This window comes from Hemicordylus capensis, chromosome 10 (assembly GCF_027244095.1).
Source record: "Hemicordylus capensis ecotype Gifberg chromosome 10, rHemCap1.1.pri, whole genome shotgun sequence".
NCBI classification, from domain to species: Eukaryota; Metazoa; Chordata; class Lepidosauria; order Squamata; family Cordylidae; genus Hemicordylus; species Hemicordylus capensis.
Genome location: NC_069666.1, coordinates 2,509,299 through 2,524,839, shown reverse-complemented (window position 1 = coordinate 2,524,839; position 15,541 = coordinate 2,509,299). Strand labels below are relative to the sequence as shown.

Below are 15,541 nucleotides of genomic sequence, written 5' to 3'. Positions count from 1 at the left end.
CTGAGGAGAGAACAAGTCATCACAAAATTCTTTCAAAGCTGCAGCACCGGGGTGGAGGGAGAGACACGTGCATGCACACACACACCTGGGCAGGTGAGTTCAGAAAATGACTAAGGGTTGTAATAGATGACTGGAAGAGCCATCCTCCTTCCTGATCCGTCTAGGATTCCTCCTTGGATCCATTTAAGGACTAGGCCCTCCCCACTCCCTCTGCAATTCTCCTGGGAGATGGGCACCCTGGAAAAACCCAAGCAGGCTCTGATGTCAGATGAGGAACAAAACCAGGCAGATGAATGCAGCCCAAGTGATGCAGAGAAACATCATGGCACTCTCTGCGTGGAATTATGCACCCTATACAGACCACATTTAGCAAACCTCTGCCTTAAAGTGAGGGGGAATATTTTTTTCTACCAAGTCCATTATTCTGCTGGCAGGACTGAGATATTCCCAAGTGCTTTACTGTGGGTAGGGGTTCGGGGACGGTGCTGTGGCTGCCACGATTTCTCCCCAGGGTGCAAAAACGCTCCAAATTCAGCACTGAGCAGGAGTTGGCAACCTTTTCAGACCCACCTTCAACCCCAACTTCTAATGGGGGACCCACTTAGGCTTTGCTACAATCAATGTGTCAACCTTCAAGGTGCCGCACTTTGTTTTTACTAAACCAGTTAATCTTTTCCCTGTTCACTCACTCTTGAAACAAACACAGAAACAGAAAGACAGAAACAAAAATCCTAAGCCAAACAAAAGAGAAAATGGTGCTGCCGCCGCTGGAAGGTCTCAACCTTGTCCCCAAACCGCCCCACCCCGAAGACCAACAGCAAAGAATTCTACTTTCTGGGAATCTCAGTGGCCATCATTTAAAAACAACAAAGACCCAAGTTTCTAGCCCTGCTGCTTGTGAAGATATACTTGGGAAACCTAGCAAAATCTTGGAAGCTGGAGGGGTGGGGTGCAGGCTGAAAGAGCTCTAGTGGTTTCGAGGCAGGGGAGAACCTTCCGTGTCCCGGACAGCTCCTTGTTCTTCCCCACAGCCTGAACTATGCCAAAGAGTAAAACAGGATCGTGCAAAACAACACAATTACTGCAATCCACTCTATGGGTTTATTTATTTACTTGTTAATGCACACAGCAGGGCTCCGAGACTGCCTGCCCTCGTGACTCTTATTTGGAGAGAGGAGGAGGAGGAGGAGGAAGAGATCTCCCTAAGCCAAGGCCATGAAGACTCCCCCCACCCCAGTTCCTTCCTCAGGAAGGATACACAAGGAGGCTCTTGGCAGGGAGCCAAGCAACTCTCTCCCGGGTGCTCAGTCCCCATGGAGGGATCCCTATTGTCAATCCATTTGTGAACCAGCCACGGCTCTTGAATTTCAGCCTTGGCAAAAGCCCATTACAAGCCAATAACAATGTCAACTATTTCAGGAATGCCGAACTGTGTCCTTTTAACAATCATTCGCTAGCAGCCGCCTTGCCTTGCCACTGGGGCGGGGTGGGCAGAAGGAACACCGCCTGAATCAAACACTTGGTTCAGAAGATTAAAACCATCTTCGCAAGCGAGCAATTGAGCTGCTTGCAGATTTGTTAACAGACTGATAAGGTTACAAAGAACAGCCAGCGCCTTTTGACGGCAAGGCCAAGCCAATGAAAGCTCACTCGCATTTGCCTCGTATTTAATTAAAGTCTTAATCTGGAAATACTATACCCATGAAACGAAGGGGCTGGCAGCTGAACTGGAAAATTCACCGGCACAGGCAACGTTGGCTAACTGGCAACATCGTGACTCACCGTCCGAACTCTCCAGAAGCATGAAAAGCGCACATGCCCCTCAGAGAGAGTGCTGGCCCTGGTTCTGTCCAAATGTCACCCCAACCCGCCAAAGTCTAGCTTTGGAGTGTGGGGTGGAACTAACCAAACAGAGGAGTTTTAAAAACCACTCGGGAGCCTAGCTACAAAAATGCTCTCCTCCAAACTCAGGGCAGAGAATGTCAAAGGCAAGTCTTTTGGTCAGCCTTGTAGAAATGAAGGCTGCTTCCAGACAGAGGCCCGCTCCCCTTGACACCCGCAAAGCAATTCTGCCCATCACGATATTGAACATGAGCTTGTCCATTCACTGATTGACCACTTAGCTCAGGAGCATCTACACTGACTGGCAGCAGCTCTCTAAGCTTTCAGAAAGGGGGTCTTTCCCAGCCCTACCTGGAGATGCTGCCAGGGTTTGAACCTGGAGCCGTCTACATGCAATCCACGTGTCCTACCATCGAGATATGGCAGTGTTTTCCCTCGCAAGGCCCCCATCAACTCAAAGTGCAGCCCCCATCAAATCTGTGTTTCACCTCCAGCCCCCCTGGCACCATGCAGAGACCCCCATTCCTCTTGTGTAGTGCTGCGCTGTGCCCAGTGCTGGAGGGAGGCTCCTTCTAGGAGAATCGAGCCCTCTTGAACCTTCTGCCCCATCTTGGAAGGCCTAAGGAGTGCTGGGAAATGCAGCCCTTCCCTCCTGGAAGCCTTAAGAGCGGGCGCCGTCTCTCTTAAAGGGCCCTCCAGAACTCAGAAAGGCACAGCACTGTGTGGAGTTCGGCTCAGGGGGGGAACGGCTCTCGCTTTGAAGGTTTTTTGCCCAAGTGGCCCCTGCTTGAGAAACAGAGACAATCACTGAGCCGTGAGCTCTCCTGTAAGAAGCTGCTGTTTGCAGAGTCAAGCCTTGATCCACCCAGCCCAGTACGGTCTACTCTGACTAGAAGAAGCAATCCAAGGTCTCGGGCAGAGTATGCTCGTGCCCATCAACTGCTCCACATTACTTTTAACTAGAGATGCTGCCAGAGATTGAACCTCTGGCGTGCCAAGGAGGTGCTCTGCCACTGAGCTAAGGCCCTTCTCCAATGTTGAGCGCTACCAGTCCAGAGCAGAAGGATCAGCACCAACGTATGCCCGGCTCCCTGTCCTGGAACTACCATCCGGCTGGACGCTCCACAGGATGGAGCTGGCACCACGGCCTCTCAAGCCAGAGTTATCCCGTTGAACTCTTCAGCATAAAGAGGGGGCTGGTCTTTGATTTGGGACCGTCTCCCATCTCAGCCACGGATTCGCTGAGCAACTCGTGTCTTCTGAGCTTCAGGCCCCCATAAGTCAAATGGGAATAACCGCTACTAAATGTACTACCAGGTTGTTGCATGGACAAGCAAGACAAAAGACAGGTTGTGCCACACTAAAAGCATCCAGTCCATAACCTATGTCTATATATACATAAAGAGAAGTGTGTTCCTAATGTGCGGTTACACTCTAGGGTGACCAAGAAACAGAATCCAGGGCTATGTAAACGGAGGGATGGGGCTATGCAGCTGACTGGGTGGGCTTGATTCTCAATAGGTGGAATCACCAGGGATAGGCAGACCCGGCTCCAGCAATGCCCCCTTTGCTTTCTCTGTATATTGCTTTGCCATGAAGCTGCACTGGGCTCACTGTTATGGAGATGGAAATTCTCCAGTCCCCCAACCCCGGACTCTGACCCTCCCTGGAAGGGATCCCCAAGGGGTGAATGCAAGGTGCAGAGCATACAGAGACACACTCAACACCCCAAAGTCCTTGCAACACACAAGCCTTCCATCCCCACATATAGTTGTCATAATGATGGATATTTCACGGGTTGACTGTAATGATTTGCATTGGAAATCTGTCCGTTTGCCTCCTGTTCTATAGGAATACTTTAGAGTATGGAAAGGAGGCTCCCTGTCCATAATATCACAGTGTGACCTTTATGCACCTCCAGAGAAGAATTGGCAGCTGGAAAGAAAACTATTTACAATAAAGCTGGAGTTGTTAATTTATTCTCCTTGTCCAGATATCTATATCCCCTCCCCCACCCCCTGTGGCTCCTTGCGCCCAGGATTTTGCTTCCTGGACGCAGTCCCATTGGCAAATGATTAAGGAAGATTTACCCTGGCCAGCAGAGAACATCGACTCTGCTCCAGGAGGGCTGATATGCAACGGTTGCCAATAAAATTAAATGCAACCCCAAAGTAATTCTTCTAAAGGGAGGCCTGCACCAGTATATACAGAAAAATAAAAAGGGAAGAACATTAGAAAAGGCAAGAGGCGAACACGCACCAAGTTGGGAAGAGGACAAGGCACATTAAACACCGCAGCTCCCAAATCACTCCGCAGACCACCTGCCGGTTTGGTGTGCAGCTATCACAGCATGTGCTTCCCGCTCACAACTTCATGGGACAAGCAGAGCGGCCCCATCTCACCGGTTGGGCATTTTCTGTTGACTAATATGCCAAATCCCCCCAGAACATAAAGGTATTGGAATAAAGTCTATAAAATCATGCATGGAGTGGGGAGAAATGGGGAGGGAAGTTCTTCTCCCTCTCTCATAACACTAGAGCCAGGGGTCATCCCATGAAACTGATGGCCAGGAAATTCAGGACCGAAAAAAGGAAGGACATCTTCACACAGCGCATCATTAATTTGTGGGATTCTCTGCCACGGGATGTGGTGATGGCCACCAGCTTGGATGGCTATCAAAGAGGCTTAGACAGATTCATGGAGGACAGGAGGTCTACCCATGGCTACTGGTCTGGCTGGCTATAGACTACCTCCAGCTTCAGGGGCAAGATGTGTCTGAATCCCAGTTGCAGGGGAGCAGCAGCAGGAGAGGGGGCAGGCCTTCATCTCTGGCCTGTGGGCTTCCTAGAGGAGTCGGGTGGGGGGGGACACACACGGTGCGAAACACGATACTGGACTAGATAGACCTTGGGTGCGGTCCAGTGAAGCTGTTCTTATGATGCATCCTATGCTTCAAGTTTGAATATGAGCCCAATCCACTCATTTATTTGGGGGAGGGGTTTAATAAAAACAGTTGTTGCAAATTATCAAAATTGCTCTTCTTGCAGTGGAAACTAAAGGCTTCAAAGGATTGATTTAATTATTTTATTCTGCGACGAGGCTTCTTGAAGCCCAGACTTCACTAATGTCCTGAGATTAGTTGTCAGCAACTGGGGCCCTTACGCAAGGCCAGATGCCTGAAAGGGTCCCCCTAGCTATCCAGTTGTCCACATAAAGGGCAAAAGATGGCTGTGAAGAGGGCAGCATTCTGGAAAACAGGACGTGCTACAGAATAGAGGACTACTTTGAAAGGTTAGAACCGGGACGCTGGCTCAACCCCTGATTCCATTCTCAATAAGGCTCTATAAATATTTTTTTCAAGTGGCTAAAATTTGGGAAAGGAAATAGAAGTCAATCAAATTGTCCCCCACCAGTCAATCAACAACACTAGAAAAGGAAATCTTTTGAAAAGGTTTCTGTTGGCAGGTCTTGGCTTGCGGGAAACAAGCTGAAATTGACCAATTTGGATCTGTGCCGGCAGCTTTGCCTTGGTTTACCACTTGCACTGCTGATGGAGGCAATCTTCTCCCTGCAGGATCTGCATTTCTCCAGAAGCAGTTTGCTGAGCCATTATTGCTGGAGGATTTGGTGCTCATTTATGTCATTTCCCCACAAGACGCTTGCAGACAAACAAGTGTCAGAGCAGGACGTTAACTATTTATGTCCTTCTCAATAGTTGGGTGGTTTATCTGTGCAGTTTCTTCCCAAGGAATCCTTGGAACAATAGTTCTCATTAGTCTACAATGAAACCATTCCGCAGGTCTCTCACAGTACTACAGAGCTGGGCAGATGTTGTGACTGAAGCCGTTTAAAAACGAACATCGATTTGTGGCAGAGAAATATCCTTACTGAAACAGAGCTGTCCCTGTGTATCCTAGTGCAAGTCGAAATCTCCAGTGAAAATCTCACCTCTGCCACAACCACACATGGTAGCCTCAGGCATGTCACTCAGTCCCAGATCTTCATTTGCAAAACTGGGATAAAAATACCAGCCTGCCTTACAGGGCTCCAGGGCTGAATAAGGACAACTGAGACAGGTGTGTATAAATGTGTATTATTTAAGTAGGTTGGGCAGTCCAGACAGCTAAGCACCATTGAAATCAATGAGTCGAGTTAGTCATGACTAACTTAAGAGTTGATGTGTGAACACTGTAAGATATTCCCCTTAGGGGATGGAGCTGCTCTGGGAAGAGCAGAAGGTTCCAAGTTCTCTCCCTGGCAGCATCTCCAAGACAGGGCTGAAAAAGACTCCTGCCTGCAACCATGGAGAAGCTGCTGCCAGTCTGTGAAGACAATACTGAGCTAGATAGACCAATGTCTGACTCAGTATATGGCAGCTTCCTATGTTAAGCTCCATTAATTTGAATGGGGCTTAGTCATGGCTGGATGCTGTCCATGAGATCTAAATCTCTCCCCCGCTATACAATGCAACACTGAATCAACCCAAAAGGTATCTTCCTGATTAATCAGCCAGCAGATTTTTTAAAAAATAGATAAATGTATTTTAAAATACAAATACTTAGAAAAACTGCAGGTGGCAACTCCTATCTTGGAAGAGGACCTTTCCCTACCCTCTCTGATCAGAGGAATACCTTCTCTACGGTAATGGCTGCTGTGACCAAGGCAAGCATCATCTGAAAACAAAGCAAAGTACATTTCTTGCTTCCGAACTATGGTTTTTTATTCATATGCAAATTTAAATCAATTAATTACCGAATCACAAATATTTCTTTGGGGGAGCAATAGCCTTAATTCTTGGCATATAGCAATAGCACTTACATTCTTGGTATATAAAGCTATTCCTACATGTGTGTTTTTATCAGTCACTGGGAATGTCTGCTGACTTCTAAGGACGTGCCAAACATGGGACCAAAACTTGTTGGAGTCTTATAAATTGGACTGTGCAGAGTGCCGACGTCTCTGGCTCTCTCCTGAATAAATGGAGTGAAAAGCTATTTTCTCTGCTCATCGGTCAGGCTTTGGCCATCCCAGCCTACCTACCTATCAAAGGCAAGACTCTGGGGTAGGAAGTGGCTGCTTCTGAAGGAAAGCGTAGTAGGCTGCAGAGAAAGGAAAGTTGAATCCATTTCCTCTCCCCGTTAAGACCAGAGGGTATTTGAACCAGCGCTCCATTGTAATAAAAAAGGCCCTTACCAGAAAGTGAGTAATCGGTGTTTGTCATCCGCATGGCTGGCGTGTAAGAGACGCTTGGCATGTCTTGTCCCTTCTCCTTCTGCTTCCGCCGATACCACACAAACAGTGCCAGCAAAACCATAATAATTAGCAGGAGGAGAATAATCCCAATGATTGCTCCCACTGAATGCCTCTCGGATCCAAGAGCGGGGCTAATTTTAGTATAGGGGTTTAATTCTTCCATCATGAGAGCCGCTGTTAAAAATAATTCACAACGCACTGTTAAACTGAGTGGCAGGCTCCGTTTCGCAAGGGGAGGCTGCGTACCCGTGAGCCCCGATCCCTCCCACCTGCAGACTCTTGAGAGTTGCAACCACTGCACCATGACACCAGGCGCAGCGGGGTGGAATCGACTCTGCTTTCTTTCTGCTCGGACCCTGAGGCCCACCAAAAGCAGCCCAAAAGGTGCACAACAGTCGCTCAAGCAGTACAGCCAAATGCAAAATGCCGGCTCAGGGACCCTGTGAGCGCACACCCTGGGAAGAGTGACATGGACAAAGCAACATTAGACCCCTGAGCAAAGAGACACCTTTTAAAGTGGCGATTCTCTTACATTTAGCAGGGGGAGAGCAACTGGCCCTCTCCATCCTCAGCACAGCATCCTCTGGCCCTCTCCATCCCCAGCACAGCATCCCTCCAGTGGCTGTTGTTGCTGTCTCCCTTATGTCGCGTTTTAGATGGTGAGCCCTTTGGGGACAGGGAGCCATCTTATTTATTTTCTGAGTAAACCACTTTGAGAACTTCTGTTGAAAAGTGGCACATAAATAGTCGTCGTAGTACACTTGAGTAACTGCAGATCAGGGAATTTAACAGCCTAATTTAGGAGGGAAAGGTGCTTTGCTGCAGCAGCTGATCAAGAAATGGGAACTTTCGCCAATCCACTGCAAACCAACCAGTGGTCCAGACCAATCTTCTGCCTCCCTCTGGTTTAAACTGGCTTGAGTATCAGATGGAAACACTTGCTAGCCAAGAGGAAATGACCCCTGGAGGCAAACTGGACCCCTGTTGCCTCCACCCAATGACCTTTTGCGGGTGCAAAAGGTATGGTACACACCCAGAGCTTTCCTACTTGCAAGTAGGAAATCTTGCAAGGATTTATCCACCCCTTACAATGGAGGACACACAGACTCCCAAATGGGTTTACACCACGGGTTCTCAAACTTGGTTCCCCAGATGCTGTTGGGACTACAACACCCATCATTCCCAGCAACAGTGGCCATTTTTTAGTCCAACAACAATTGGGGACCCAAGTTTGAAAAACCCTGCCCTGTCCATGGAATAGGATGGGGAAATCCACACACCTGGGAGAGGAGGGCTACATGCTGATTGGGATGCACTCTGACTCCTGGATAGGGAGGCTTATTTTAGAGTAGCACATGTCTGGCGCTATCGTGCCTTATGGGCAGGTTGTCTGTGTCTATTTATTTATTGCAAACATTTAAACCATCCCAATTAAAAAATCCCAGGCGAGTGTATTTGACATATCCACAGTTTTGTCTTGGAACAGCCAAAGTCTATGGTGTAGAGACAGTTTCTAGGATCTAAAAATTGCAGCTTCATTTAGAAGTGTGCGAGTTCCTAGTCCTCATGGATGTACAGTAAAGCTGGGGAAATTTCCAAGCCTCTCCCTCCCCTCCCCGCCCCAAAGGCACAAATCCATTCCAGACGAAAAGTGCTACATAATCTGGACACGCAAAGAAGTCCTCTACCTCTTCCAGAAGACGGTCCAAATAAATGTCCGAATGACTAGTTTAAACAAGACGCAAGAAGGAATTTCGCCTCACCTTGATCGCAGCGGATTCCTTTGAAGCCAGGGCTGCAGTAACAGGTCCCTGTAACGTAGTCGCAGGTCGCATTATTCATGCACTCACACAGCTGCTGGCAACCATAGCCAAACGTTCCTGGTGGACACTCTGCAAATTCAAAGTGAAAAATGGCTTGAGCGAATAGTTTGCACTTTGACAGACATCTTCCCCACTCTTTTTTTTTTTTTTTGCAACGGATGTTGGTGTTTTTGTTGTTGTTGTTGTTTTTAACAAAGAGCATGATCTCACTACAGCAGGCATCCCCAAACTGCAGGCCTCCAGATGTTGCTGAACTATAACTTCCAGCATACCCAGCCACAAAAAATTGTGTCTAGGGATGCTGGGAGTTGTAGTTCAGCAACATCTGGAGGGCCACAGTTTGGGGATGCGTGCACTACAGAAAGGAAAGTAGTGCCCCCTTGGAGCAAGGAGATAATTTGCTAAGATGTACGCTTGTCTGCAAGTAGAAGAGCACCTGGGAAACCCTCCAGAGTCCTGGTGGGATCTCAGTGGGACCAAAAGATCAAATTAAACTGCCCCTTCCGTTTTGCCCTGGTTGCAGTACATAATGGAACGTGGGTGGTATCTGCAGGGACATGACGTCCTGGTCGCAGTGCTCAAGCATCATCCCTTTGGGCCCAGAACAAACTTGTAAGGTGGGCCCTCCTCCCCACCCCCCGCCCTGTGTGAAAAGCTTTGCCTGCTTAGAAGAACAGAAGGGCCGAGTCAAATCCTTGAGAGTCTTCCAGTTCACTCGAAGCTCCTTCCACTGCTGGCTGCCTGGTGCCTATTGAGATGACCACCTGCCACGTGTGCCACTATCTCTATTCATTACACACAAGGGAGGGAAGGCCCTTTAGATCCCAGGGACAGGGTTTGCTGCATCCAGTGCCTGTCTTTCTGCACTCTGGAGACCAGAGTCCTAACCCATTTGCTCAGAGATGTTCTGGGGTCTGTAAAGTCTCGCCACAGCACTGGCTCCAATGTCCTCAGCATCACCATGGCCCTGGTTTTCATGCATGGTGCCTGTCCCGCCTGCCTGCCTCTCTCTCTCCCGCCTATGCACCAGGAATGCCAGCAGGAGCACAGGAGCTTTCACTCTTGAGAAAGCTAGCCGCATAGTGTGGCAGGCATCTCTCAAACGACAAGTCTTAAGCCTTGCTGCTAACTGGGCAAAGAGGCACCTCTTTAATGTGGTGATTCTCTGTAGTGAGCAGGGGGAGAGTAACTGGTGGCCCGATCCACCTGCAGCACAGAACTTCCAGGGACTGGTGTTGGTGTCTGTCTTATGTTTCTTTTAAGATTGTGAGCCCTTTGGAGACAGAGAACCCTTTCATTTAGTTATTTATTCCTCTCTCTCTCTCTCTCTCTCTGTAAACCAAAACTTTTGTTGAAAAGCGGAATATAAATATTTGTTGTTTGCTGAGCAAGCAGTCAGTCTGCCGGGACTCTGTTCCAGAGGAGGGCCCCAGCCATCAGCTCTCTGTGGTCCATTGTTCTGTGCTGCATCTGATTTGGGTCCAGCAAATCTTGCAAGAACTGGACACCCCAGGGAGCTGCAGGGAAACAAGTCTGCATGGACACCCTCAAGCATAATGCACAACCCAGCCTCGGTTTTCGGTCATGGGCTTGAAGTCCAGGCCGGGTCCTCCTTGTGCCCCCTTTCCCTGCAGTGCTTGGGCCCTGCCTGATGGACTGGACCACCAAGATCAGTCCCGAAAGGGCTCTTAAGCCTTGGTCTTCAGTAGGTGAGATGGGACACACAAGCCTAAAATTCCTCCCTAAGCCACTGCTTTCTGGCTTTGTTTGCTTGAAGAGGAGAGGAGAGAGAACACAATGGGGGGTGGGGGCAGGAGGACAGGATTCGGTGATCTTTAACAGCTGTGTGTTGTGCGTTACACAATGCCTTGTTATTTCAGGCACCACCAGTGCCACAAGTTGAGCGTCTTGTCCGATCTCTGGGTTCCTTGCTCTCTCTTTCTCTCTCTCCCCAGATTATAGCCTGAGCTTTCCTATAATTCCATCACGGGCAACATGATTGAGTGTCCAATGACAACATTTATTTATACAATTACTGTGATGGCTTAGGACCATAAATCTGCAGGCAGATTATTATGTATCTTGGGGCAACATTTAAATAACAAATGGAAAGAAACACGATAAACTGGCCGGGCATTTCCTGCTCCATTGCAAGAGCAGAAAACATTTTATGGAAACGCACAAGCCAAAGGCATTCTTTCACCAACCTTGACATCAAGACCCCCATTTCTCTCAGAAACACTTTGAGAACCACAACCAGACTTTCCCAGGGTCAACCCAAGCTGAGAAGATTTGGCCCTCCCAAAGGCCAGCATCAACTGGTGGACGTTAGGAATAAATGGGCTAAGTTCTCTCAGTGCTGTTTTCTGTGTTGAACTGCACAGAGAAGTGTGTTCTCACACATGGCCCATGATGCAGCACTCTGCACTGGAAGGAGGAAAAGAGTTTCAAAACTCAAGTGGAAATTTCCCAGTCTGCAGGGCAAGAGCCTCATTCAGCGGGTAACAGAACTTGAGGAATAATTGTATCCAGGACAGAGATCCCTGGAAGGACGGGAGACTTACTCTGCTCGCAGTGCTTCCCTGTAAAGCCGGTTCGGCACGTGCACTGCCCAGTGACATGGTCACAGTCGGCTCCATTCTGGCACTGGCAGACGCTGGCACAGTGGCTTCCATAAAAGGCAGCTGGGCATCCTGGGAGGACAGGAATCCAGAGATGAAGAAGAAGAAGAAGAGGAAGAGGAAGAGGAAGACAGGGGGAAACTAAGCAGGATGGCAAATGCAGTCTCCACCACAAACAACATGTTTCAGAATTGCCCGCGTGACTTGCAGGCCTATTTGGTTCCTGCAAGTCACGCCTGTGATCAGTCTCCTACTGCGGGAGAGGGAGAGATGAAGACCACTAAGAGGCAGCAACAGCATGATCTGAGAGCTCCTAAGGTAGCATTCTTCGCTGCAAGGCCCAGGAGCCAGTGGCGGGCGGTTCCCACTGACTGGCCCCTAACTGTTTATTAAGCCTCTGCAAAGCTTCGGCTGAAGCCCAACACTCGGCACCACCTCCCTGGCACCGTGCGGAGGCGACCAATCCTGCCGTGCAGTGCTGAGCCTGGCCCAGCACTGATGGGGCTTCTTGATGGGAAACGGGGCCCTCTCAAGTCCCAGCACCACCTTGGAAAGCACACACGGAGTGCTGGGAAATGGGGCCCTTCCCCAAATGTGCCCCATAGAACTCTACTGTGAAAATCACTGCCCTAAGGTAGGGGACGGCTAGAGAGAGAGAGAGAGCGAGAGCTGGCAGGGGAGGGAGCTCGGGGAGTTGTGGGCAGCTGAAATCCACCAGGGTGCTGGAGCACCTTCCCAGTGAGGAAAGGATCCCGTGTTTGGAGGTTTTTCATTTAGAAAAAAGGCAGCTAACGATGGTGATGGAAACAGGCGCATCCTCAAAGTTCACAAAATCATGCATGGTTTGGGGAACGTGGTTTTCTCCCTTTCTCATAATACTAATCTTCTCCTAATTTCCTTTATTTTTCAAAACTCCGGTATCCTTATTCAGATGTGCCTCAAAGCAACCCCAGTGAACCTCTGAATGCTGCTGATTGCTGGAATGCTGATGCATCGGATAAGTCAGTATGTGCTGGGGAATTACTGTGCCACGCGCATCTACGTAACAGCAAGTTACAGATCATTCTTTTTGTTTTTGCTTTTGTCAACCTCTCCTCTGCAAGGCACTCCCCCCCCCTTTTTTTTTTGTTTGGGTGCAGGGCAGAAGAGATCAAGTCAGCAGGAACTCAAAACGTGTCACTGCTAGTAGCCGGCACAAGGGGGCAGTGTTTGCTTTTGCAGACTCATTTCCAGCCAAGCAAGGCCTTGGAAGAGCAGTCCTCCTCTTACGTTGTGTGCAGTAGGGACCGGTCCAGCCAGGAGTGCACCGGCATTCTCCGTCATGGGGGCTGCAGGTGGCACCATTGTGACAACTGCAGGAATGGAAACAGTCTGCACCCCAAAAGCCAACTGGGCACGCTGGAAGGAGAGAGAGAGAGAGAGAGAGAGAGAGAGAGAATCAGTGAACATATTCCCAACTTTCAAATTAATTAGAAGGTCAACCAAAGTGGAGGCAGGCATACACATATGAGCATTTCTACTTAAGGTGGCCACAGGGATGCATATGGAGGCCACAAACACATCCACTGGCACCTGGGGAATTGCTCCACTGGGGACAACTTGTCCCTACTTTTTCACACAACGCATAATCCACTTGTGGAATTCTCTGCCACAAGATGTGGTGACAGCCAACAACCTGGATGGCTTTAAGAGGGGTATGGAGAACTTCATGGAGGAGAGGTTATAGTCGGAGGGCCGCCTCCAGCCTCAGAGGCAGGATGCCTCTCAATACCAGTTGCAGGGGAGTAACAGCAGGAGAGAGGGTATGCCCCTTTCAACTCCTGCCTGTAGGCTTCCAGTGGCATCTGGTGGGCCAGTGTGTGAAATAGAATGCTGGACTAGATGGGCTTCCTTGGGCCTGATCCAGCAGGGCTGTTCTTATGTTCTTATGACACAGGAGGCGGCCTTATCCAGAGCCAGACCATCGGCTCATCTGGCCTGGTATGGCTTACCCCAACTGGCAGAAACCCCAAGGTCTCAGCTTAAGAGTTTCACTCCTCTCTCAGATGAGGGAGGCCCCAGAGCCTTTTAACGGGAGATGCTGGTAGTAACGGACCCTGCACCCTTCTCCGTACAGAGCACGTAGTCTGCCACTATGAAGCAGCCTTCTACCGAGACTCTGGGTCCAACTAGCTCAGTATTGTGGCACGCTAGGGTTTCAGAGGGGTCTTTCTTTCCCAGCCCTCCTGGAGATGCCAGGGACAGAATCTGGGACCTCCTGCATGCAAAGCAGGCGGTTAACCACTAAGCGACACGCGGAGAGCTCCGTGTGTGCATGGGCTGGGGTTTCATGTCCACACAGGATCAGTGGACTGGAGCACAACGGAGCTACACACTTCTGGCAAGGTCAATAAGCACACAAGGAAGCCAGAGGACACTCTGACTTGCTAGGATGTTCTGTGCGGCTCAATCAGTTTTTACTGAAGACAAAACATTCCCCATCTCCCAAAGTTAAACAGAAATGAGCAGTAATTTCCCAATTACTTCTCTAAATATAATGAACAATCTATGAAACTGACAGCCTCACTAATTTTTGTTTTGAGTGACAGCAACTATTCAGGATGCAGAGAAGGCAGAATAAGAGCAGCATTACAGCTGTCTGTTTTTATCCAATCCCTACTTTATCACTGGAGCTTTAATATATTTTACTGCAAATGCTGTCTAACACCCTCACTGCATTGTGAATATGAAGTAACATTTCTGAACGACAGGTTGGGGCTTCCCACAGCCAATTCGCCTCCAATTAAGGATTCGTTTGGGAAATGCCAGTTTGGGGATCTGCAAATGTCAATCTTCTACCCAGGCAATTTTGGAGGAGTCGCGGTGAGCCCCTCCGAAGAGCGCTTGGACTTTTATCAGCAAATTGCGGGCAATAGAAACTTCTCATCTCTCTAATTTCTCGGCCATCTGGAGCTGCAACGCCAAACGGTTGACTGCTTAATGATTTTCTTAAGGAAAGTGCTGAAAAGGATGAACGGGTCTCCCTTTACTAACAACAAATGGCGCCGCGACGTTACAATTACGGACTTACCCAGGCAAAGGCTAGGAAAGGAAATTAAGCGGAAAACCTTCGGGCTCACACATACACAGCCAGGCTGGCGGGAGAAGGGAGTGGAAGCAACTCTTGGGGTCGATGCAAGCAGCGCCTGCAACACCCTCTCCGCAGGCTCAGGGGGCTGCTCACTGCCACCCGGAGGGCTGCTCAAGCTCACTCTCTTCTTCCGCTGGCCTGCCTGTGTCTGCGAGAGCCGAAGGTTTCCTGCCTAATTTCCTTTGCAAGCATCTGCCTGGACGTGAGCCTTGGTACTCGAGTTGGCTGTGCAAGCAGTGCATGTAGGTGGCACTGGGCATCTCACCTTCGTTACTGAACTGACAGTGTTGTCGTAGGCAAGCAAATCCTCCTGATCCGGGGGCACTGCCTTCCAGGGGCTGCTGGGGAGGCTGCTACACCAGGATTAAATGGTTAAGGATACAAGAACAGCCTTGCTGGATCAGGCCCAAGGGGGCCTCTCTAGCCCAGCAGCCTGTTTCCCACAGTGGCCCCTCTGGGGACTCCACAGGCAAGAGATGAAGGTGTGCCCACTCCCCTGCAATGGGTAGGAACATAGGAAGCTGCCATATACTGAGTCAGACCCTTTGTCCATTTAGCTCAGTATTGTCTGCAAAGACTGGCAGCGGCTACTTCTCCCAGGTTGCAGGCAGGAGTCTCTCTCAGCCCTATCTTGGAGATGCTGCCAGGGAGGAAACATGGAACCTTCTGCATGCAAGCAGGCAGGTGCTCTTCCTTGAGCAGCCCCATCCCCATAGGGGAATATCTTACAGTGATCACACATGTTGTCTTCCATCCAAATGCAAATCGGAGTGGACCCTGCTTAGCAAAGGGGACAATTCCTGCTTGCTGCCACAAGACCAGGGCAGTGATCCCTCTAACAGTTATTCCCAGATGTTGTTGACCACAACTCC

The 15,541-nt window shown here is 49.5% G+C and overlaps 1 protein-coding gene across 33 annotated transcripts in view; it reads right to left on the bottom strand.

The window, feature by feature from the left end:
* Positions 1-15,541, bottom strand: part of MEGF11 (multiple EGF like domains 11) — a 289,113-nt gene that overhangs the window by 12,393 nt on the left and 261,179 nt on the right. For 32 of the 33 annotated variants that reach the window (XR_008311408.1, XR_008311409.1, XM_053272175.1 and 29 more), the window contains 4 exons: positions 12,809-12,937; positions 11,483-11,611; positions 8,859-8,987; positions 7,036-7,269 (listed from right to left, as the gene is read on the bottom strand). Coding sequence is in view for 31 of the 33 variants with exons in the window: in XM_053272175.1 (XP_053128150.1) it covers positions 7,036-7,269; positions 8,859-8,987; positions 11,483-11,611; positions 12,809-12,937 (621 nt within the window). In the remaining 2 variants the exon portion in view is untranslated. Of the gene's footprint in view, positions 1-8; positions 6,516-7,035; positions 7,270-8,858; positions 8,988-11,482; positions 11,612-12,808; positions 12,938-15,541 lie in introns of those variants that run through there. The other variant, XM_053272192.1, reaches the window with a different exon arrangement.